This window comes from Zasmidium cellare (assembly GCF_010093935.1).
Source record: "Zasmidium cellare ATCC 36951 unplaced genomic scaffold M409scaffold_5, whole genome shotgun sequence".
Taxonomy (NCBI): Eukaryota; Fungi; Ascomycota; class Dothideomycetes; order Mycosphaerellales; family Mycosphaerellaceae; genus Zasmidium; species Zasmidium cellare.
This window is the reverse complement of record NW_022986949.1, coordinates 775,490-797,737: the sequence shown is the minus strand read 5'-3', so window position 1 is coordinate 797,737 and position 22,248 is coordinate 775,490. Positions and strand designations below refer to the sequence as shown.

At 51.7% G+C, this 22,248-nt stretch overlaps 10 protein-coding genes across 10 annotated transcripts; 5 read left to right on the top strand and 5 right to left on the bottom strand.

The window, feature by feature from the left end:
* Positions 1 to 1,006: 1,006 nt before the first annotated feature.
* M409DRAFT_18595 (uncharacterized protein) lies at positions 1,007 to 1,915 on the bottom strand (the record flags this gene model as incomplete). Its single annotated transcript, XM_033804569.1, has 3 exons — positions 1,007 to 1,317; positions 1,378 to 1,537; positions 1,610 to 1,915. The coding sequence occupies 3 exons, from the start codon at positions 1,913 to 1,915 to the stop codon at positions 1,007 to 1,009; spliced, it is 777 nt and encodes a 258-aa protein (XP_033672368.1).
* Positions 1,916 to 2,551: 636 nt separating this feature from the next.
* Positions 2,552 to 2,950, top strand: M409DRAFT_18594 (uncharacterized protein; the record flags this gene model as incomplete). The annotated part of the gene is made up of 1 exon (XM_033804568.1): positions 2,552 to 2,950. One exon carries the CDS (start codon positions 2,552 to 2,554, stop codon positions 2,948 to 2,950), a length of 399 nt encoding a protein of 132 aa, XP_033672367.1.
* Positions 2,951 to 3,845: 895 nt separating this feature from the next.
* Positions 3,846 to 5,713, bottom strand: M409DRAFT_50912 (uncharacterized protein; the record flags this gene model as incomplete). Its single annotated transcript, XM_033811669.1, has 3 exons — positions 3,846 to 4,791; positions 4,843 to 5,555; positions 5,594 to 5,713. The coding sequence occupies 3 exons, from the start codon at positions 5,711 to 5,713 to the stop codon at positions 3,846 to 3,848; spliced, it is 1,779 nt and encodes a 592-aa protein (XP_033672366.1).
* A 2,329-nt stretch (positions 5,714 to 8,042) lies between these two features.
* M409DRAFT_63732 (uncharacterized protein) lies at positions 8,043 to 8,957 on the bottom strand (the record flags this gene model as incomplete). Its single annotated transcript, XM_033815736.1, has 1 exon — positions 8,043 to 8,957. One exon carries the CDS (start codon positions 8,955 to 8,957, stop codon positions 8,043 to 8,045), a length of 915 nt encoding a protein of 304 aa, XP_033672365.1.
* Positions 8,958 to 10,376: 1,419 nt separating this feature from the next.
* Positions 10,377 to 12,512, top strand: M409DRAFT_63731 (uncharacterized protein; the record flags this gene model as incomplete). Its single annotated transcript, XM_033815735.1, has 5 exons — positions 10,377 to 10,460; positions 10,766 to 11,664; positions 11,712 to 11,988; positions 12,049 to 12,274; positions 12,409 to 12,512. The coding sequence occupies 5 exons, from the start codon at positions 10,377 to 10,379 to the stop codon at positions 12,510 to 12,512; spliced, it is 1,590 nt and encodes a 529-aa protein (XP_033672364.1).
* A 1,172-nt stretch (positions 12,513 to 13,684) lies between these two features.
* On the top strand, positions 13,685 to 15,283 carry M409DRAFT_63730 (uncharacterized protein; the record flags this gene model as incomplete). The annotated part of the gene is made up of 4 exons (XM_033815734.1): positions 13,685 to 13,840; positions 13,900 to 14,353; positions 14,416 to 14,807; positions 14,861 to 15,283. 4 exons carry the CDS (start codon positions 13,685 to 13,687, stop codon positions 15,281 to 15,283), a joined length of 1,425 nt encoding a protein of 474 aa, XP_033672363.1.
* A 730-nt stretch (positions 15,284 to 16,013) lies between these two features.
* Positions 16,014 to 16,482, bottom strand: M409DRAFT_63729 (uncharacterized protein; the record flags this gene model as incomplete). The annotated part of the gene is made up of 3 exons (XM_033815733.1): positions 16,014 to 16,088; positions 16,148 to 16,306; positions 16,339 to 16,482. 3 exons carry the CDS (start codon positions 16,480 to 16,482, stop codon positions 16,014 to 16,016), a joined length of 378 nt encoding a protein of 125 aa, XP_033672362.1.
* A 743-nt stretch (positions 16,483 to 17,225) lies between these two features.
* Positions 17,226 to 17,672, top strand: M409DRAFT_18589 (uncharacterized protein; the record flags this gene model as incomplete). Its single annotated transcript, XM_033804567.1, has 1 exon — positions 17,226 to 17,672. The coding sequence occupies one exon, from the start codon at positions 17,226 to 17,228 to the stop codon at positions 17,670 to 17,672; it is 447 nt and encodes a 148-aa protein (XP_033672361.1).
* A 32-nt stretch (positions 17,673 to 17,704) lies between these two features.
* On the bottom strand, positions 17,705 to 18,535 carry M409DRAFT_50907 (uncharacterized protein; the record flags this gene model as incomplete). The annotated part of the gene is made up of 1 exon (XM_033811668.1): positions 17,705 to 18,535. The coding sequence occupies one exon, from the start codon at positions 18,533 to 18,535 to the stop codon at positions 17,705 to 17,707; it is 831 nt and encodes a 276-aa protein (XP_033672360.1).
* A 961-nt stretch (positions 18,536 to 19,496) lies between these two features.
* On the top strand, positions 19,497 to 21,721 carry M409DRAFT_63728 (uncharacterized protein; the record flags this gene model as incomplete). Its single annotated transcript, XM_033815732.1, has 3 exons — positions 19,497 to 20,022; positions 20,261 to 21,597; positions 21,659 to 21,721. The coding sequence occupies 3 exons, from the start codon at positions 19,497 to 19,499 to the stop codon at positions 21,719 to 21,721; spliced, it is 1,926 nt and encodes a 641-aa protein (XP_033672359.1).
* Positions 21,722 to 22,248: the final 527 nt, after the last annotated feature.

Below are 22,248 nucleotides of genomic sequence, written 5' to 3'. Positions count from 1 at the left end.
GGGGGGGTTGTCGTCTTCTTGGAGAGAATGGGGAGCTTTTGACATTTTGAGGGGCTTTGCAAGGGATCCAAACAAAGACGCAACCGCATTGTACTGCTTGAACTGCCACTTTAAGTTTTGCTCTCATTAGATGGGCTTGAATAAATTAGGGACGGCTATGACCTGACTCCTAGAATTCTGCGCCACCAATGCGAGACGATGTCTTTTGGGAACAAAGTAGGTGTACGCTTGAAAGGAAGCAGTTGGAGTATGGAAGAGGAACATTCATTTGTGCTTGAGAATGACCTGGTGCTTTCAACTGTCTCGTTACCACCCGCCATCTCCCGGCTCCATCGCCCTACCAGCATTTCTCCCTACCCTATGGGAGATGAAGAGGGGCCAATCCAACTCGAGTCCGCTTGGTCTCTGGGGTCGCCAAACTAGATAGCTGCTATTCTTCTAGACTTCTGCTCCTGCTCCAGCGCTTCCTTTCCCGATTGCAACTCGTTCCCCCCAGAAGGAGACGTTGATTCGTGCCCTACGGTTTACAGCGATCGAATCGCAAAGGCAGCGACTGGAACAGGTTGGAATGTCTTGAAAGCGCCTTGAAATAACGATCATTGACTTCATCGCTCCTGTACTAACGCTCGTATTTGCTTCTTCTCGATCAAACCGCCGCTTGCCATTTTACTTTCACATTGATATGCTACATCACTCACTTCATCACTCTCTCCGTCAATCTCAGGTCCACACTCTCCGAGTCTCTTCGCCAACGCCTCGCTCACTTTCTCTTTGTGATCTCCAAGCTCACTTCCTTTGTCAGTCCTAGGCCACTCTCCGTTAGCTGCAAACTCACTTCCTCTGTCAGGTCCAAGACTCCAAACTGATTCCCCTCAACGACCCAACCTCACTCTATCTCCCACTTTCCAGCTCAGTACCCACTGCTCACTTCATGTACAAATCAGATTGCAGCATCATGCGGTATCGAACAAGAGACTCCGTGCCGGTCAATATCGCCTCCCGTCACTCAGCCCCCTTGAGTTGGGGTTATGTATCGTTCGTAAACTTGGCCCATACACTCATCAAAGTACTCTCTGGCGTCGCTGTCCACGTCACCATCGGCAGCGCGCTGAAGATGAGCGACTAATCGGGTGAAGTCCCTGTCGACCACCAGATAGGCCTTCAAATTGTCGTTGGTTATGATCAGTGAGTAGACTTGGGAGATGGTATCCTGGAGATCAGGATTAGCGTCGTCAGCTCTGGAACCTGGCAGGATACCGGCAGCAGGAGTCTCGCCTATTTCTTCGTCAGACTCTAGCTTCTCACCATCAAACTCGCCTGGCTGAGGGTCACCACCCGCAACCAGCGCCCGCCCTTACCGGTCTTCGTCCTCGCCACCTGCAGCATCGGCATCATCGTCGCTCCCCTCAGCTGCAACAGCAGACTCGTCCAAAACGGCACCCTCAAGGTCGTCAATCACAATGGTCTCGTTGGTCGAGGGGATTGCATCCTGGTATGTGGTTGCTGTTCCAGGGTTGTAGATGTTGGTGTCGAGAATCTTTGCTCACTTCAGGATGTCTTCGAGCTGCTTGTAGTACTCATCGGCCATGTCCATCTTGGTAGAGTTTACGTGCCAAGGCTCGATCAGTTTGTTGTTGTTGTCGTCATTATTAATACGCTCCTGTACATCTGTAGCATCCGATGAGGGCCAGCCAGTGAACATACCAGATTCGTGAGCACGGTGAGAAGCACTAAAACGTAGAGGGGTGTGTTTCCACAGCCCCAATGGCAAACCATGTCTGTCACCGTACTTCTCACTCAAGTGCTGTAGCTCTGGTTTCTTCGTCATAGAACAGCAGTACTGGAAGAGGATCTCGCGGCACAACGTCTCTTCCGTGTCTTTCGTCTCCCACTTCTTATTGCACACAAGTGGCATCTGCGCGAGACGCTCTTGGAGTAGGAGCATCACAGCATTGCCCTCAAGATCACTTGGGTTGCTGTAGTCCAAGCGTTTGCCATTTATCAGTTTATGAAGTGTGACAGCAAAATGCTCCTCCGTGAACTTTGCACACAACTGAGTAATAGCCCAGGTATCGTCATCTCAAAGACTAATTTTAACAGCCTAATACGCCGCAACATTCTTCCAGATCTTTTGTCTGGTCCGTTGCTCCCAGGGCGTATGCTCTTCAGCACTCGTGCGACCAGCTACTGACTGTGCAATAATTTTCCATGGGTTCTGCTGAAAATACCTCGATGGCACAGTAAGATCTTCAATTACGGGAGAACTGGAGTAAATAGCAATTTTGCTCCGTTCCCGGCTAGTGCATGGTTAGCTTGACATGTGATGGGAGCTAAATCCTGCTAGCGCGCCTTCCTCAACTCGCGAATTCTTCTAGCCGGCACCGCCCAATCACGAACAAGACCGCAAGTCCCATATGAACAGCCCGCTTCACGGCCAGCTTCACTTTCATGTCTCGCCACCCTCATTTCCAACATCACACCCGTCCCGCACTACTGGAGAACACCCCGCAAGATCAAACCCACACCAAGCCGCCACCTCTTCCTCGACGCCATGGCACGACACCAAATCAGTGAATACCTCACGAACAACACCATCCGCACGTACTACGCCCTCGACAAATCCATGATGAAGGCTCACGCCGAAAAGCGCAACGAAGACGCAGAGTCTATTGCTCGCTCGCTGCTGGAGAACCTCGACCTTCCCTTGCTCCTTCGCGCCCGCGCCTGTATGATGCTGGGCTGTGGGGAGGGTCCAGACTCTCTTGATATGGCGAAGGAGAGTGTCCGCGTTGCAGAACTGGGCCTCAGTCTGTGCGAGGAGCCGGGAGAGCTTGAGAAGAATCTCGTGAAGGATTGCAAGAAGGTACTGGAAGAAGCGCAAGAAGCAGCCGACCAGCAGGACGACGATGACGATGACGAGAAGAACGACGATGCGATGGAGCTTGTCTAGGAAGCTGGCGAGGAGGATCTGAAGGAGGAGGAGACGGAGTCGATGGGAGACACGTCGAAGGACAAGCAGCCAGCTAGGAAGACCGACATCCCACGGTTGATCACGGACCCATCGAAGAATACCCGGGTTGGATCGTCGCCTCGTTTTCTGTCGCCAAAGTCGGAGAAAGAAAAGGCTTCAGCTGAGGAGAGCGATCGAGAGGAGGATGATATGGAGGAGTGATGGAAAAAACGGGTCTAGCAAGAGGACCAAAGGTCAAGAACAGGGAGGAGATCGGTGTAGTCTGACTATATCATCTTGGCACCTTTCTCCATGGACTATCTTAAGACTATGCTATCCCGTCTCCTGGTCGATAGTCAGTCCTAGCACAAGTCTTTGGGACAAACCAGAGAACGGAAGGTGAAGAACGGGCAAGAGACCTGTCTAGTCTGACTACATCATCTTGCTACCTTTCTCCTTAGGATCTCTGAACACCTTGCTGCCCTGTCTCTCCCTCGAGAGTTGGTCTTGGGACAAGTCTTGGGATCAATACGAGAACGAAAATTTAAAAAGGCCAGGGGGCCAGTGTAGTCTGCTCTACATCATCTTGCTACCTTTCTCCATGGAATGCTTCAAGACCGCGCTATCCTGTCTCTTCCTCGATAGTTAGTCCTAGAACAAGTCTTAGGGACGAATAAGAGATGAAAAGGTCGAGAACGGGGATGAGAGCAGTTCTAGTCTAACTACATCACCTTCCCACTGTTCTCTAGGGGATTTCCCAAGACCACGCTATGCTGTCCCTTCCTTGGTAGTTGGTCTTAGGACAAATCTTGAGGATGAAAGAAAAAAGAACGACAGGGCGGCTTCTCGGCCTACTATATCAGACTGCAGCATCCAGCATCATGCTCGACATATTTCAAAGGAACCCTTGAAGATACGGCTGAGGCATGTTCGGGTCCCACGTAAACTCCATGGAGAAGTCTGCGAACGCCAGTTGAGGGTCGATTTCCGGCATCGAAAAAGAATCAAAGCCGTCAGACAACTGTAGAGTACTACCCTGAGGCCCCGCCGGATCTCGTTGCCGGTAGAACAAGGCCAGCCGGTCGTAGTATACTGCCAAGCAATGATAGACAACGCTCGCTCCCAACCTTGTCTGGACTGCGAGTTCTGGCTGAACCGCATTCATAGATGGACTGATTTCTCCCATATGCCAAAGCCTCTTCATCGAGTCGACGAATCTTAACGGCAGGTCTTTCTGGTCTCTGTACTGCACAGCTTGCTGCCGAAGACAGAGCAGTGCAGCATTGAATAGGACCTTCCCTGAGTTGTAGTCGACTTCAGCACCGTAGCTGGAGAACGACACTTTGAAGATGATACATGTCGCCAATAGTATCATCCGAAGGGTTGTCCGAGGCGAGTACGTAAGTATGTCGCTGCTCTCATCTTCTGCAATTATCGTGCTTATAAGGGAGGTAGCCGTCTCGTAGGCTTTGAGAATGCCTTGTTTGCGTTGCATCGACGGGGAAAATATTTGAAAGTGCATGGCTTGTAGATGAAGCTGCACCGTGGTGAAACGCAGCTTGTTCAGTAATGACATGTTCTGTAAGCTTGTACTCATAAGACCGCAGTGTTCGGCGTCGGCTTTGGTGATTTGTGTAAGAAGGGCATGATCGGAAGGCGAGCTGGCTACCGCATTGCCTCTCTCAGGCAGGTCGGTGAAGATGTTGTAGGCATGCTGGTGAATGATGAGGTAGTGTTGCAGGTCTGTAGGAATGCCCGGGGATGAAGGTAGGTTTGCTACTTCTTGTATCTTCCAGTTTGAGAACGGTAGGCGGACGGGAAGACCAAGATCCATCGCGAGGCTGTCAATCGGTCAGCAAGCAGCACTTCCTTTGGGACCTTTGAGTACTGACTTTTGTGACACAGCCACACAAGCTATCCAAGTCCTCGCTCTTTCTGTTCTTTCTCCGTCTGATAACTCTACTGCCGAGCTGGTGTATTCTTGCTCGTAGTAAGGACTATGAAGGCCCAGGTACATGGCGCTGGACGTCGCAATAGTAGCAAATGTCATGGAACGGTCTCCCCAGAAGCGGGCATTCGACGGCGGCCACAACGCTAGAAGTAACAAGGCTTGCACTTGACGAAGCGAAATTATGTTGTCAAGGACGACACCTCCCAGCGCTTCGGCAAAATATGGGGACAGGTTGGATAGGAAGTCTTTCTGGGGCTGCTGCTCACGAGATGCGACGGAGATGATAGCCCAGAAGAGGAACTCGCTCGCTTGATGGCACTCTTGGGCGTCGAGGGTTGGGTCCATGAATGGCACATTGAGATGGTATTTGTCGAAGAACTTGGCGAAGAGACTCTCTGCTTCTCCAGCCCCGAGCTTGACGTCTCGAACCGAGAAAGTGTCATTGCCATTGACGGGGACATTAGTAGCGGCAATGTCGTCTTCAAGCCTCAGCGTAGGTTCGAGGCCTTTGTCTGGGTGGTGGACGCTCCCGGCTGTATGTGTCGGTGTAGAGGAAGTTCCACCAGACGTGGTAGGAGTAGGAACGGGGTACACGTTCACAGCACCGGCTTCCTGGAGCGTCTTGAGCCGTTGCTCCAGTTCATTGAAGCGATCCTGGTTCCTGGTTCGTCTGAACTGCGAATCAAACTCACATGCATAACCCATGCGCTGACACCGGTTGCATGGAGTCTGTTCCATCCCGCACTTGACCTTGGACTGCCTGCATTGCCGACAAGCATTTCGACATCTTCGCTTGCGTTCCGGTTGGCCATCTTGCTCATTCGAAGACATCGTAGTACGTTTGATTGGCGTGATTATACGAGCCGTATCAATGCTGAGGATGACGAGAACGCTTCGATAAGACTGAGTGCTGCAGTGGTGTAGGGAAGTCCGAAGGATGACGTTCTTCGTCGGTCCGAGTGCGCTTACGCAGCCTCACGAGCCAAACTTTGTGACCAACACTGCCGATCAATTCAGCCCTCGCGTAGTCACTGTCATTCGAGGACAACATGGAAGATAGCCTCATGACCGCACCCTTACCAAGCTTGAGGCATTAGAGTTGGTTCTTTTAAGGTGGAATGTGCGAGCTCATCGGCTGTCCCGGCTCTGCAAGCGACGAGTTGGCGTTCAGAAAGACCAGGGGATGCACAGTAGGCTAGGGTGTTTGTTCCTGGCGCAGGAAACACTTTGAACTACTCTGTAAGACTAATCTCAATCTTTCCAGATCTTTCTCTATCTCGTTGGAAACGATCTCTGTGCAGAACACGGTTTTGAATGAGTCAAACATCCAAGCATTGCATTACTGATACCCGCGTGATGTGACAGGTCTTGCCCTATACCTCCTCAATATCTTTCATTGACGGCTTCTGCTTCCCGCCAACAGGCTCGCCCAACACATTCTTCCCAAAGCTCTTGAAAGCAGCTGTCACACCGCCGGCTTCAGACGACCGCTTCTCAATGTCGCTGAACACGACGGCAAAGATCTTGCTCTTGCAATCCACAAGGCTGTTCTCCAAATCACTCGCAGTGGGGGTATCCATGTTCGCCAGCTCTCAGACCAAGTCATCCTGGACGGTGATATCAAGCAGCCCACGGTTGACAGCGAGCAGCGTAGATGAAGACAAAGCTCTTCACAATCACTGTCTTCGCGTATGTGTCTTTTAGAGCAGGCATCGTGACGTCGCGAGAAGAACTCTTTCTGAAGCCTCCTCCGGCTTCAACGAAGTTCTGACCGTCTTTGGCCACATTCGAAGCTCCGGCATGGAGAACTCCATACAATAAGGGTCAATTTCTTCTACTGTTCAATCTCTCCCGATTATTTGGCGCATCAATGCCATCTGGCTCTGCGTAGTGTATCTCCGACTCATCAACGGTCCTCTCGTTGTCAATCGATCGTCGTGCAAGGAGTTCGCGTGGTCTGTCGGCGTCTACCTTGTCTAGGGACTCTCGAGGGTCAACATTAAGTATACTGACTGTTGTCTGTGTCACTTCTGATACTGCGGACTAGTGAAAGCGAGCCTCCACTTCTCTAACTTCAACATTCCTGTCACAGCGCTGAATTCCCAAGAATTTAGTCGGTCTCTCACATAATGCTAAGCTTGTCGACTTACAGCGCGCATACTCGATATTGCCAATCAAGCATTAAATGACAGATGCTTCAAGATGAGTATACTAATGTAGCCAAGGTCATTATTGTATTAGAAGCAAGGCGATGGAATAAAGGGGAGGCAGGTGCTGCGAGACGTATGCGTTCTCGCTCCGGTGAGGCGAGAACGCTCCGGGCCCGCAAACGTGCAATTGACAACTGAGGGTATGCTCAACACCGACGCTTTCGGGATCAAGAAATCTAAAGAGAGCAGATGTTCATGTAGAAAGTAGGGTACATATATGGTTTTGATATTAGCAGTTTTGCGGACCCCAAGACCGCCCCTTTAAGTCGCTGTTGACACGGGCTGGCCTTGGAGTAAATCCCCTGTGAAATGTCTACAGCTTGTCCACATTTGCTATATCCACACCGCCGCTGAAAAAAAAATATGAGACGTTTCAATATGACTGCAACGGATCTGAGTATAGGAAATCTCGAGTCATGGACCATTCGTAGTTGAAGTTGAAGTCGCTTGCGCGAGAAAGAACAATGTCGCCGATAGTAGTAGGTACTTCTCCCCTTTCTTCTGTCGTTTGCGTGGTCAGCTGCCTCTTTCACGAGATCTTGCCTTTGTGTGGCCATATAGTATGATAGTACGGGTTCTGTTAGGAATCGCCATCGAAGGAAAGTCAATCGACATTGGCGTTGACGAGAGGCTGATAAAGATCGAGGGGGCAGGGGACAGTGGTCGTTGCAGCTGAGTGCTATCGAGTAATGGGTGCTACAGAACAAGGGAATCGCCAAAGCGACTCGCTGTACGAACAATTGATGCGGGATAAGCCTTGAGGAGACCAGCGACAGAGAGCCCAAAATAATGGCCAAAGGTTATGAGAAGCTTCAATGGTGATTTTACCGAATATTCTTGCATATATTTCGCATGAATGCCTTGATACGCATGCTTTAGTATCGGCAGAACTCCCCTAAGACGCCATAGTTCCCACCGAACACTCTCAAAATCACCAAAACCTCAGCCCCTTCAAAGACTCTCTTTGCCACAACGCCACAGAGACCGCAAGGACTGGTGCTGCCATCAGAGAGACCTTGACAACCATCTTGCCCAAGGAAAGATACCACATAATAGCATGAGCGAACAGGAACTCTTTCTTGTCATTGATGCGCGGGAAGTCCTCATCAGGAATTGGTAAATCCAGGAACCTGCAGATTGGACCCCATCCCTGTTGCACTCGGTATTCGAGAAGACGATGTCGGGGAGTCACTTTCTTGACTCTTTCATAATGCTCGAGGAACACCCTCCTGGCTGGGCTCTGGGGCGAGAAGTCGTTGAAGACTCCATATGTTGCGGGCATGACTGAGTTGGCGAACCTCCAGAAAGGCTGCGCTAAAGCCGGATCCCAGGGGGACATCTGCTCCCAAGCACGCCAACGCAGTACCGTTCCCGCTGTACTCTGCATGCTAGCCAGCCATTGATCGACGTCGCGATGATTCAGAATGACCTTCGCTTCTGGGTATGCCGTGATGAGTTCCTCGGCAAAGCTCACACCAGGAACATCGGCGATGCTGTCATAGTTGCCCAGTATTTTATCGAACTCTTCTCTGCCCCATTTCTTCCCTTTGCCGTAGAATTTGGCATCGATACCTTCTCGCCACACATCGAGATTCGACTTCGGGGACGATATCGCTTTGGTCATGTGGTAGGGGTGAAAGCCGAGTTGCTCAAGGCTAGCAAAGACCGACATGGTTCCTGTCCTTGACATACCAAGCACAAGGACTCTCATTGGCGTGGTGCGCTTGCCAGGGTGATTGTCGATGAGTCGACCAGTCTGCGGGTGCGGTTTGAGATTGTAAGTCTCCTTCGTTGCACGAGGATTCCAGGCATCGTTTAGCGATTTGGTTTTTCTGTTGGATTCCATGTTGAAGCTGATTGTTTCTGGCCTCGACGTTGACGGGAGAAAAGACAGACTTCAACTTCTTATAAGAAGTCTAACAGCTATTCAGCTGAGTAGTGAATGGATCGCACTAGGCTGCATCAGGGTGTTTATAGGGCTGAGGAGCGAATTTCGCGAGGGAGTGTGGAGGCCGTGGTGTTGCCGCTGCTGACAGCCGGACGCGGTATGTCCGGCCGTCATCATCAGAGGCATCAGCTTTCTCAATTCAGTACCGAAAACACGGTTTTGTGGTTAGCTAGCCAATGTACGACCAGGCCTTTGCGTTATTGAAAAGGATGGTATATCGGCTGTACAAATAGTCTCAGTGTATTCAAAGAACTTCAATCGTCTTCGCGATGGTTGTGTTCTCACAATCCTGAGGATAGAACTATGCTGATTGGTATGAAGCGGCTCGCACTCGTACCCTAAGCTAGTTTGGATCTCCGCTCCCGAAGGAATGGCGTAGCCAATTTAAAGTAGTCAACCCCTTTGGACATTATTTTGCGCTCGCAAGGAGCAGAGTCTCTCACCTGAAAGGTATCATGATTCAGCGGTTATGTCACCGGGAAGCATGTGGGAACGGCATAGGTTCGTACGAGAAAGCCTTGTCCAAGCCTTTACTAAACTCAGCGCCTTTGTTTACAGACAATAACACGAATCTAAACGAAACGATACGAGAACAGTGACAAATGATCTCGAATGGATGTAACAGCCGATTGAAAGGCCAGCTGGAGCATGGCAAGAAGTGTCAGTGATGTGAAGCTATGTGTTCGGTGCCATGAATAAACAAATGTCGAACGGCTTCGACAGACCTCGTTCAGTTTAGGTTCATTGACCTTGAATAACTATCACTGCGCTTTGGGGCAAGAAGAAGGCACGATCAACGGCAATGACAATGCGCGGTGAATGCGAAGGCCAGCCCGATTGGTGAAGCTGATCGAACAGCTAAGCTCTGCATGAAGTGACAGTAACAACATCATCAATGAGTTACTCAAGTGTTCCAGCACAGTAGATGTTGAGCCGGAACTTTAGCAAGAGAGTTTAGCATGGTGCGAGCATGGGGAAATATCAGTTCAGCCCAGTCCCGGTCGACCAGCAGGCTGTGCCAAGGCTGTCAAGACAAGGAGGGCAGCATCAACGCATAGTCGATATTACAGAGCTGCGATCGCGCCGAAACTTCAAGAATGATCTTTTATCTATCAGTGACTCCACATTTGTGATTTCATCTACGTCAAATTTCATCTACGTCATTGGGGACGCTACTCCTCTGTTCGTGTCGGTTTTGTAAAGCTTCCAAGCCGAGCCTGAACTGCGGAGTCCAGTACCTTTTTATGACGGACTGAAAATGGACTTCAGCGTGGAAGTCACAGCTACCGATTGATCATCTTGCTTGAACGCTGTGCGATGTCTTGCGAGCGGGAAAATGCTCGATTCAGCCGCATCCTTTGCATCTTCCAGGGCAACGGTAGCTACGAGATACGCCTGAAGGTTCGTCCACATGTCAGGCACAAGATGATGATGGCCTTTTGGTTTGCAACTTGATTTAGGCATGGGGTACACATAGTCCTGCTCTAAATGCGTCTGCTGCTTCGATAATCTGTCTCCCTTTGTCTCGCTCACAATATGTACTTTTGCACGTACACAATATTGTGCGCCGTTAGTTCGATATTGGTAGCAGCTCACAGCCCCCGGAGCCTCTATAGCCGCGCGAATGGAATAACAACGAAAGAATCACAGCAAGATTCACGGCTACCGGACCATGAAATCGGGTCGTACCTGCGCGAAAGCCAAAGTCGCTTCTGGACCCAGAAAACCGGCGATTTGCGGTACATGGCAACTCCGTGCCAGACGTCGACTTCGATATAGGAGAGTCCTATGCAGGCTTGTTGCCAATATCTTCGATTCCACACGACACTCGCAAATTATTCTTTTGGTTCTTCCCTTCAATTACCCTAGACGCACCCCACGAGGTCCTCTCGTGGTTCCGAGGCGGCCCAGGATGCAGTTCGCTTGGAGGATTCATCAGCGAAAATGGACCTTTCACATGGCTGCCAGGCACATACAAGCCGGTTCGGAACGCCTACGATTGGCGCAACCTGACCAACGTGCTTTGGGCTGAGGAGCCGGTTGGATTTGGCTTCACAGAGGGAGCGTCTGACATCACGAACGAAGAAGAGCTGGCCAAGCAATACATCGGGTTCTACAAGCAGTTTTTGGACACCTTCGATCTTCGCGGATGGGATGTCTACCTCAGTGGGGAGAGTTATGCAGGTTACTATGTTACATACGTCGCTAACGAATTCATCGACACAAACAGCCCAGACATGCCATTGAAGGGCATTGCCCTCAACGGTGCTTTGATTGGCGATGGAACTCTCCAGCTAGCAATGCCCATTCAGCCATTTGTGGAATACTGGTGGAATGTGCTAGGCTTGAACGATACTTTCCGCAAAGCCTTTGCAGAAAAGCAAGACCAGTGTGGATACTCGGCGTATCTGGATATGTATCTCAAGTTCCCGGCACCTCAGAGATTGTTCTCATCTCCAGTTTATACTTCAGAAACCAACGATGGAAGCTGCAATACACATGACGTCGCCGAGGCTGCGCTCTTCGAAGTGAATCCTTGCTTCAACGCCTATCACGCCACAGACTACTGTCCAAGGCCCTGGACTGTTCTTGGGCCGATCAACGAGTATGTCATACTCTCATCATCACAACGAAACTGCTAACATTATCCAGTGACTTCGATCCCGCTCCAAGAGCCATCTACTTCAATCGCCAAGACGTGAAGCGAGCCATCCATGCCCCTCTTGGAAGAAACTGGACCGCATGCGCCAGCACACCTTCCAAGACTCAAAGTGTCTTCCAAGGTCCCAATCATAACGAGACAGGCGAGGACCAAAGTCTGCCACCAGGCCAGACTGACGTCCTACAGCGTGTAATCGAGCACACAAACAACGTAATCATTGGCTCAGGGGGCCTCGGCTTCCTTGTCCCAATGAACGGCACCCTCCTCGTCCTGCAGAACACAACATGGAACGGCATGTAAGGCTTTCGGATGCATCCCGACAACGAGTTTTACGTTCCATCTCTTCCAGTGTACAATCTTGGCTCCGTTGCAGGCTCTGGTCTGCTGGGGACATGGGGAACAGAAAGGGGTCTGACGTTCTATGAGGTCCATCTGGCTGGGCATGAGATGCGGCAGTATGCGCCTGGGGCGGCTTTTCACGCGATAGAGCTCTTGTTGGGGAGAATTGACAATCTGGACGATCGTGAAGGATTCACCACGGTGGACGGCGGTGGTGCAGCAATGAAGAGGAGGACAGCATTGGAGCCCATGTGTAATTTAGAAAGGCTATGAAGACGCAGTCGATGAATATCACAGGCAGCGTTGGTTGGAGCTTTGACGGCAGGACGGTGACCTGTCTTCGTATAGGGTCTTTTTTATCAGCGGGAATGGGCATGAGTGCCATTGAGACAGTCTCTATCTTGTCACTGAAATGTACGCCGATGATGAGCCAGTATCTCAACGACACATAGTCTATATCGGCACCTCAATCCGATGTCGAAAGGGGGCAGCTGTATGCCACCGGGTAACTGCTCGATCCTTAGGGGAATGTGATCTTGTGGGAATCTGCGAACGATGATGATAAAAATGTATGCCAGTAGCGGCCTGAGCGTATCTGCATTTCCTCGGGCTACGGTACCTCCTACATCCCGAAGACGTGTGTCTTGACGCATCCCTGTGAAGACCAAGTAATGTAGACACACTCACTGTTGTCAGTGTCTCGATACTCAACAGTTTGGCCGCTCAAGAGATAGGGGCAACGATGCTACGGCAACCGCTTCCGTCACCTCCTTGACATCGGCTAGCTACCCGACGGATGTGTTTCATTCTGGAGTAGCGGAGCTTGATCCGTGGTGACGGACTCGCTGCATCCTTCTTATGCATTTCAATACCGCTATGATGCAGCATACATCATCTCCGGACACTTGCGGGTTGCAACAGCAAATCGAGGCAGCGATGAAGATGCTCCAAGCACTCTACAGTGTTAGCATCAAGACCAACTTGCAGAGGATCTAGGGCATGTTTGGAGGCACGTGTATCCGTCTATTGCCGATAACGATCAAGCCGGCCAGATGCGACATGCGGAGCAACGTTAAGACGCACAGCCTCTCAGATCTAGGCCAATCCCAAGCATATCCGGACAAGTGCGAGTGCGCTGCATGCGGTTCTACACAATCATGTCGATTCCAGAGTCCAAACAAACAAGTGCCGTGACAAGAGCCAGTTGTCCACACACCGGCAGCCTTCCCGACACTCCAAACCAGGCAAAGTCCCCCATGGGGTACCCCATGCCCACACCACGTTGAAACACAAGCCGATCGATCCCATAAACCAATCACAGTCCAAACGACATCATTGCAAACGGCGGACTCCATCCATCGACGTCAGATCGAGTTTCCATTAGCAAATTTCTGAGGGGAAAGCACATACCGGAAGCGCCTCCCGATAGCGACTAGGATGCCCAGAGATACGTAGCGTGCCTATCTTGGCTGACGGCGAAGCCTGCCTTGTCGGGAAGACCGGGTCGATAAGAAGGGGGCTCGCTTCCATGCGTCGCCCACGTGAATGGGAAGTGTACAAAGTTGGCGCTGAACCCCCTAGTGAGCCGTATCCAACGGGGCTTTTCGTTGAACGGAAGAACGATATGAACAACGAGAAGATGGGCAAGGAAACCTACCCACCGCACGACGAGGAGCTGGCTCCCTTCCCTTCGTATCCTGGCATTGTTGAGGATTCCAAGGAGGCGGAGCATGATGCTGTGTTTGGGGCTATTACGGAGGATGGGCCCAATTATCGAAATGTAGGACTTACACCTCCAAGATCTTCGTGCGACAATGACTGACAGTTCGTGGTTGACAGGTCGGCTGGCTCGGCACCGTCGCCCTCATGATGAAGACGCAAATCGGCCTGGGTGTCCTCTCCATCCCAACAGTCTTCCATACTCTTGGACTGGTACCGGGCATCATCTGCTTGATCATAATCGCCATCATTACCACGTGGTCGGACTACATCGTTGGAGTCTTCAAGCTTCGACATCGGGATGTGTACGGGATCGATGACGCTGGACAACTCATCTTCGGTCGTGCTGGTCGCGAGATACTCGGAGGTGCCTTCGTGCTGTACTGGATTTTCGTTGCTGGTTCTGCGATGCTGGGGATTTCGATCGGATTGAACAGTGTATCGACGCATGGGGCTTGCACTGCTGCTTTCGTTGCTGTTGCGGCAATAGCAGGAATTGCGCTTGGAAGCATCCAGACCCTTGGGCGTATCACATGGTTAGCATGGGTTGGAGTGACCTGCATCCTGACATCCAGTACGTGAACAGTCGTACGATTCTTACAAACGGGACTTTCAGCTGACGCAAATTCTTCGCAGTCTTCATCCTCACCATAGCCGTCGGCGTTCAAGATCGACCCGCTGCAGCACCACAAGAAGGCGTTTGGAAGTCAGACTGGAAAGCATTCAACAGCCCGACCCTCCCAGAAGCATTCGCAGCTCTCTCCTCGCTGGTGTTCGCATACGCCGGAACGCCAGCTTTCTTCTCGATCGTATCTGAAATGCATGATCCACGGTTGTACACTCGGTCGCTGGCGTGCTGTCAGACCGTCGTGACGGTGGTATATATCACCATCGGCACGGTCGTGTACATCTACTGCGGATCTTACGTCGCCTCCCCAGCTCTCGGCTCGGCTGGCGTTTTGATGAAAAAGATTTGCTATGGCCTTGCTTTGCCCGGACTGCTTGTCACTGAGACGCTCGTGATTCACGTAAGTGCCCTCCATTCCGTTTGTTGGCGTACCTTTGCTGACCAAATGTCCAGGTCCCGGCCAAATACATCTTCATCCGAGTTCTCCGCGGTTCCAAACACCTCACAGCCAACTCCATGATCCACTGGGCCTCTTGGCTCGGCTGCACCGTCGCCATCGGTCTCGTCGCCTACGTGATCGCAAGCGCAATCCCAGTGTTCGGCGGCCTGGTCTCACTCGTCGGCGCACTCCTCGGTACCCTAATGTCCTTCCAGCCCATGGGCTTCATGTGGCTGTACGACAACTGGAAGAACGAGAGGACGACCAGGTGGTACTTGATGGTGACTTGGGCGGTGTTTGTGATCGTCTCCGGTACATTCTTGATGATCGGCGGGACTTATGGCTCGATTGTCGGGATCATCGACTCGTATACGGCGGACGGAGGGTCATCGGCGTGGTCGTGCGCGGATAACTCCAATTCTGTCGCTGCGGGTTGATGAGGACGCTCGCGAGGCTGGAACATAGAAGAGTGAATCAAAAGCAGATGCTGTCCTTCAGCCTACTCTCGATTTTGCCACAATTTCATTCGGCGATCACCCCAATTCAATGTCTGTGGTCAGACTTGATTTCACTTTTGACGCCCTGAGACGGCAGACTTTCGCTTCAGCTGCGGTCAATGAGGCAAATCGTGCCTGTGTCTTCGTGGTACTGAAGTCTCACTTGTTCTCGCCCCGTTCGTCGCCCTCTAACGCCCTCCTGCAGCCATCCATTAGCGCCATCCCAATCAGTGATGAAGCTCTCTTGTACCTGCCTCTTATCATCGCCCTTCCCTCACCGTCGTTTGATGGTTACCTGTATAGTGAAAGGTAACCGATTCTCACAGGCGATGATGAGAGCGATTTAAGGAAGGGATCTCTGCTATAAGAGACCGAAAGAAATGGAGCTGTCGGTGTTGAACGCCGAGAGAGTGACTGCTAGGTGGAGCATCGGACATCAAATCCGAGAGACGGAAAAGGAAGGAGAATCCGGATAGATTTGATGCACTGGCGAGAATAATAATACACAAAGAGGAATGAAGGTACCGTTACCACTTCACCAGCCTTCGAACAGGCAATGCCGGATCGAATCGTTCTTGGGACCCGAAAAGGTTCTGGCCAGTTTTGTGAGAAGACATCGTCTGTCCAATTTGGCAGTCGAAGTCCTGTTTTGAACATACTTGGGATTGGCTTACAGCCTTGGTTCAGGCCATTGACCCTCCGTCACGATTGTTATAACACCCGTCTTCGCTGGACCAGTCGTCTCCTGCTAACATCAGTAGTGGCCCTACGTTAACACACAACTCATAGAGTCGAATCACATACCTTCAGCTTCTTATGCGCCGGACACTCCTTGTCGTAAAAGTCATGATCTTCGTGCGTCTTGAAGATCGACTGCGAGGCCACCGTAAAGCCCTCGCTTATCGGCGCTGAAGAATTGAGGATCTTACGAGCGGTATTGGAAACAACATATGGTTTGCCATCCTGTATACACATTGAAGAGTCAGCCCAAGCACCAACAGCGACAAAGGGACTCGCCAGAGACTTGCCCTTTTCGCATCACTCCTCAAGACCTCATAAGCCTTAAGTACCTTCTCAACATCCTCCTCCTTGGGGATTTTGAACATGGTCAATCGCTTGATGTACGTCTCGCCCGTCATCGTGGATGAATGCCTCGCAGCGAGTGTAAAGGGCTTGAAGAGAGCTCGTGCGCCATGATGTCGGAGCGGCAGCATCTTGATGATATAAGATCAGATACTTGATGCAGGTACATTGCTTTGCCGTGGAGGATGGGAGCTCTGCCACACTCACCTTCGGGCGTTTGCCGAGGCGGTCGCCTCCGGAGAACGGGGGATCGCGGGACGTATATGAAGAGAATAAGAAGATGATGTTAGTAGGATGACTCGGTGGAAGCGATGCTGCTCAATTCCTTGATGTTGTAATATTAGTTTGTCCAAGACTTCAATCTTGTTGTTGCAGCTCCGGAGGTCAATTAGCGCGCTAGCCTAATGTAAAGACAGACGCATTAATCATGTATACTTAGAATACTTTATCCCGGTCTTGATATGTCTGGAGACAGATCTAACTAAACACAGCTTAAGTTATAATAGATGTGGGTTATTGCCAATTCACGTGCTGCACTGTTTATCTCCACATCGAAGGCGAGGTGCGCCGGAAGGTCCTGCGGCATGCACGGTACTTTACAAGAGTCGAACACACTAGGACTCGCTTCGCTTCATCATACAACCATCCTGATCTCCATCCACCAGTTTATTTTAGCAATCCGCAGTAGCGATCGTCTATCATTTGCGAATGTAATAAAACGATACGGGATACTTCATACCGGTCCGCAGCGCCTGCCTGTTGTAAATTGTGGAGACTGTGCTAAATGTTTGCAGAAACCATGTCTGAATTCATCTTGTCAATCGTTGTCTACGGGCCGGGCACAGACCCCAACCATCGATCTCACTGGACCCTGGCGATTCACCGAAGGAACGACGAGTACGGCGTCCTGCTCCATGTGAACGTAATCGACCTCTCGAGGCTGATCTACCAATTTGACATCCGGCGAGATGTCCTTCTTCATAGCAGAAGCTCTGAGGGTTCGTTTGTGGTGGCGCAGTTAGGCCAAAACACCATCAGGCGGGTTATCGCACTCATAAGCGAAGAACCTGCGCCGAGGGACGGGGTGGAGAGATGCCAGGATTGGGTGCTCAGAGCTATGATCTCACTCGAGGCGGAGGAAATCGTGCCTGCGGGCACATCTGAATGGGTCTCTCGCCTGATTGGTCATTCTGCAGAGGAAGTGGCTCGAGCGGTCTCGACGAGATGGTCGTCCACGGAGGCTTGAGGCGGGAATCAGTCGTCGTTGGCGGGGGGGTATCAAACACAAGTGTAGCGCGTGAGAGCTTGGTTGAGCTGTTGAAAAAGCTCGAATGGTTTCCGTTCTTCCTCATCGAAGATCTCGTCAAGTGCTGCACTCCATTCTAGGTTGCGGGCCCGAGACTTGGCTTCAAAGTATTCTCTGCCGCGAACGCTGAAGCCGGCGCCCTCCCAATCGATGATTCCTGTGATGCGATGGGTCTGCTCGTCCACAAGAATGTTACCGGGATGCAGGTCGCCGTGTGAGAAGACTTTGGTGTCGTCGGTGAGTCGATGAAGCTGCTCGACCAGATCTTGATCGAGGTCATCAAGAAAATTGCCGGGGCGAGCATTTCGTAGCGCATCAACGAGTCCCCGGTTGTACTCCAAGCGAGTTTTGAACGGCCCATATGATAACTTCACGTCCAGGAACGGAAGATGGATGAAGAAGACATCCAGGCTGGGTTGGTTCCAAAGAGCACCAAAGAAGTCCCCGCGAAGTGAGCTCAACTCCTTGAAGATTTCCCGTAGCTGGCTGACCAATGAACCTCTCTGATCTGGTGAGAGGTGCGCCCATATCTGGGATAACGGCCTGCCATGCACGTGGTCCATGTAGATATAACCATGGTCCGTCAGGATGTACGACTCGTGCACTTGGGGGACGGGGATATTCGTCGTGCGAGAGACGAAACGCATGGCCTCGGCCTCGCTGAGCTTGACGGACGATCCAGCTTTGAGGACGTGGTTGGTGTTGTCGATCGTGTAGATGCGGGGAGCGTTGTCTATGCGCTGTGCGCCTGCTGGCAGCACGAGGGTTGTCGGCGACAAGAGACCGGCGAGGATGTCGTCCATGGCTTGCCGTATTGATGCCGTCTGGCGCTGGTGTTACTGTCGAAGAAGAGGAACAGGATCGGATCGGCACCAGAAGCCGACAGTCACGTGCCCGACTAGAACGGCATAGTCTCCATTTTTTCACCCGCGAAATAATTATCGTCGATATCAGGGCTTTTCTCTAACTCGCTCCGGCACCTGGGAAGAGGGACTAGCTTTGAGCATTTGATTGGCAGGCAAGAGACAAGAGCTAATGGATGTGTTTTTCCGCGCCTCCGAAGTGCCTGGCTGTCTTTTCCGGCAACCTTCTTCTCTTCATCAGCACCGACTTTCAACATCGCCATCATCGGAAAAGGGGAGTTTGAGCGGCGGACATTCCAGAAAATGTTCCATTGATTTCAACTCTTACCAAGACCGACTAGCCATCCTCAGCCTTGCCGTATGAGCACATCGTCGGGCATGAGACCGAGACTGGCCCCCGCTGGGAAAAGACGTCAATACGAGCACTACATACGCAGTGGCATCGAATTCTAATCAACACCAGCCACCAATACAACACTCCAATCGCACCACAGACAAGCTTCTCGCATAATGAGCTTGGAATGCTTGAATCAGTTCATCCGGCCGCCTGTGCCACGCCGATCTGCAGGGCGGTATCTCGTCTGGATGCTCGTGCCAAGCCGAGATTGGAAGGTCGATTGCAAGGCTTCCACTAACGACCAATGACGAAACCGCACCATCGTCACCGTACCTGAAAGTCGCATCGAAACAGTGCAGTGCGCCGAATGCCCCGCCGTGCGTGGCTGCAGTAGCACGTCAGGTACGAGATGGCGCTGGGAAGGTAAAATGCTCGTTCTTTCAGTTTTCAGCTCTTGAGAATCTCTTTCCTTGTCTTCACCTGAGGGAGTTGCAGGAGGACGGTGTATTAGAGATCTGAACCACAGATCGGTATCAGCCACTTCACCACTCGCAAGACATCAAGATGCTGTGGAACAGCTTCGTCGTAGCTGCAGCCTTTGCGGGCACAGTGACAGCTCTCGCAGTCCCCGAGACTCACATTGTCCACGAGAAGCGGGACTACACATCACGAAGATGGGCCAAACGAGATCGTGCCAAGCCTCACGCCAGACTCCCAGTGCGAATTGGTCTGGCACAGAACAACCTCGACAAAGCTCACGATTACTTGATGGATGTCTCGCACCCTACTTCCCCCAACTACGGCAAGCACTGGACTTCGGAAGAAGTCATCGAAGCATTCAAGCCTAGCGATGACGCTGTTCAGACGGTCCGCCAATGGCTCGTGGATGCTGGAATCTCGGTTAAGGAGATTGTACACAGTGACAACAAGCAGTGGTTGGCTTTTGACGCCTCGACTAAGCAGATGGAGTCTCTCCTCCATACAGAATATCACGAGTATGAGGATATCAAGACCGGTGGTGTCATGCCTGCGTGTGATCAATACCATGTGCCAAAGCATATCCAGCAGCACATTGACTATATCACTCCTGGTATCAAGTTGATGGCACCTTTGAACAAGAAGATCACGGAGGAAGGCTGGAAGAACTTGGAGAAGCGATGGGGTCCACCGCAGGTACATTTCATGATCTGTACTGCATTTGATTCTGCTGACACGGATCTAGAATGGCCCCGGCGGCTGGTCTCACGGTGGAGGTCCTCCAGGTTGGGGAAACCCAGGGTGGAAGTCCTGGCACCCTGACTGGCCCGACCATGCACCACACAACAAAGCCAACTTGAGCATTTGCGACAAGGAGATCACCCCAGCTTGTGTCGCTGCTCTCTACAAGATCCCTCCTGCGCCTCGCGATGTTGTGAAGAGCAACTCCATGGGTATCTTCGAAGCCGAGCTGCAGTTCTGGGATCAGGTGGATCTCGACAAGTTTTTTACCAACTTCACGAACATCCCGAACGGCACTCACCCTATCGACTACAATATCGACGGTGCTGTTTCCAAAACTACTAATGTCTCTGAAGCTGGCGTGGAAGCTATGCTGGATCTCGAGTTGGCCTACCCGATTGTCTACCCTCAAACCATCTCAATCTTCAACGAGGACGATCTTTTCTATCAAGCCCAAGCCAACCAGACATACAACTACGGATACAATACGTTCCTAGATGCCATTGACGGCTCATACTGCACCTACTCGGCATACGGCGAGACTGGAGATCTTCCAAACGTCGATCCAACCTACCCAGACCCCAATCTTGGTGGATACAAGGGACAACTTCAATGTGGCATTTACAAGCCTACTAACGTGTTCTCTTTCTCGTATGGCGGCCAAGAAGCAGACATCCCCGTTTCATACCAGAAACGCCAGTGCAACGAGTACCTCAAGCTCGGCCTCCAAGGCATATCGTTCATCTTCGCCAGCGGAGATTCAGGTGTCGGTAACGCTCCAGTCGCACTGGGCGGCGACAATGGTCCGTCAGGGTGTCTCGGTCCCAACGACGACATCTTCAACCCAACTTGGCCCGTCAACTGTCCATACGTGACCAGCGTGGGAGCCACCAAAGTCTACCCAGGCTCTAGCGTCTTCGACGCACAGCCAGAATCCGCCGTCTACGATCCCGCGGGCCACCCATACCAATCCAACTACTCCTCCGGCGGTGGCTTCAGCAATGTCTACGGCATCCCATCCTTCCAAAAGTCTGCCGTGGCAACATACTTCGCAGATCACGACCCCGGCCTCCCCTACTACAGCGGCCTGGCCAAAGACTCCTCCGACGTCTATGCTCACCCTGATGTCGCCGCCCTTGCAGGCTCATCCGGCGGCATCTACAACCGCATTGGCCGCGGCATCCCGGACGTCGCCGCGAACGGCGACAACATCGCCACCTACGCCCTCGGCAGCTTCGCGCTCCATGGCGGTACCAGCGCCAGCACGCCCATTTTCTCGGCGATCATCAACCGCATCAACGAGGAGAGGCTGAAGCGGGGCAAGAAGACGGTGGGGTTCTTGAATCCGACGCTTTATGCGCATCCGGAGGTTTTGAACGACATTGTCAATGGTACGAACAAGGCTTGTCAGGGCGAGGGGTTCAATGCTGTCAAGGGGTGGGATCCGGTATGTTTTTCTTCGCTTTTTCTTTGTTGTTTTTGGATGTGATTTGCTGACGATGTGCAAGGTGACTGGACTTGGGACGCCGAATTATCCCAAGATGTTGGAGTTGTTCTTGAGCTTGCCATGAGGAGGTATATGGTAGATTCGTGGACGACGGTGGAGAAGTCTCGCTGGGGTTAGAGTCAAAGACCGGCCTGTTTTCTGGGCTGACTTGATAGATCGTACCTTGAGACGAGTATCCAGCGCTGCTACTGAAACCACTCCTTGTCTTACCAACTCATTATGCTTCATTCTCTATTACCATTGACAAAATCGTTTTGCCATGCCACTGAACCACAGGCTACGCCTTGACCAGGCCCACAACAAGTTTCTTCAACGAAACGACGGCCTCGTCACAATGATGTAGCATTGAATTCGTTTCGAGACCCATAATTGAATCTTGAATATTAGCACCGTAGAGATGCATCTGGGTATTGTATGCGGAAGGTCTGGACCCCCTCGTCATCGCGTTTACTCCAACACAGCCACGATGTGGCGCGCACTCAAACTCCAGCCATCAGCTCGTCCGCCGACGCAACATGACCCAGACACACACACCGCCCATCTTTCACTCGTCGCCATTGGACGGGCGGGCCAGCAGTGCCTGCCACGGGC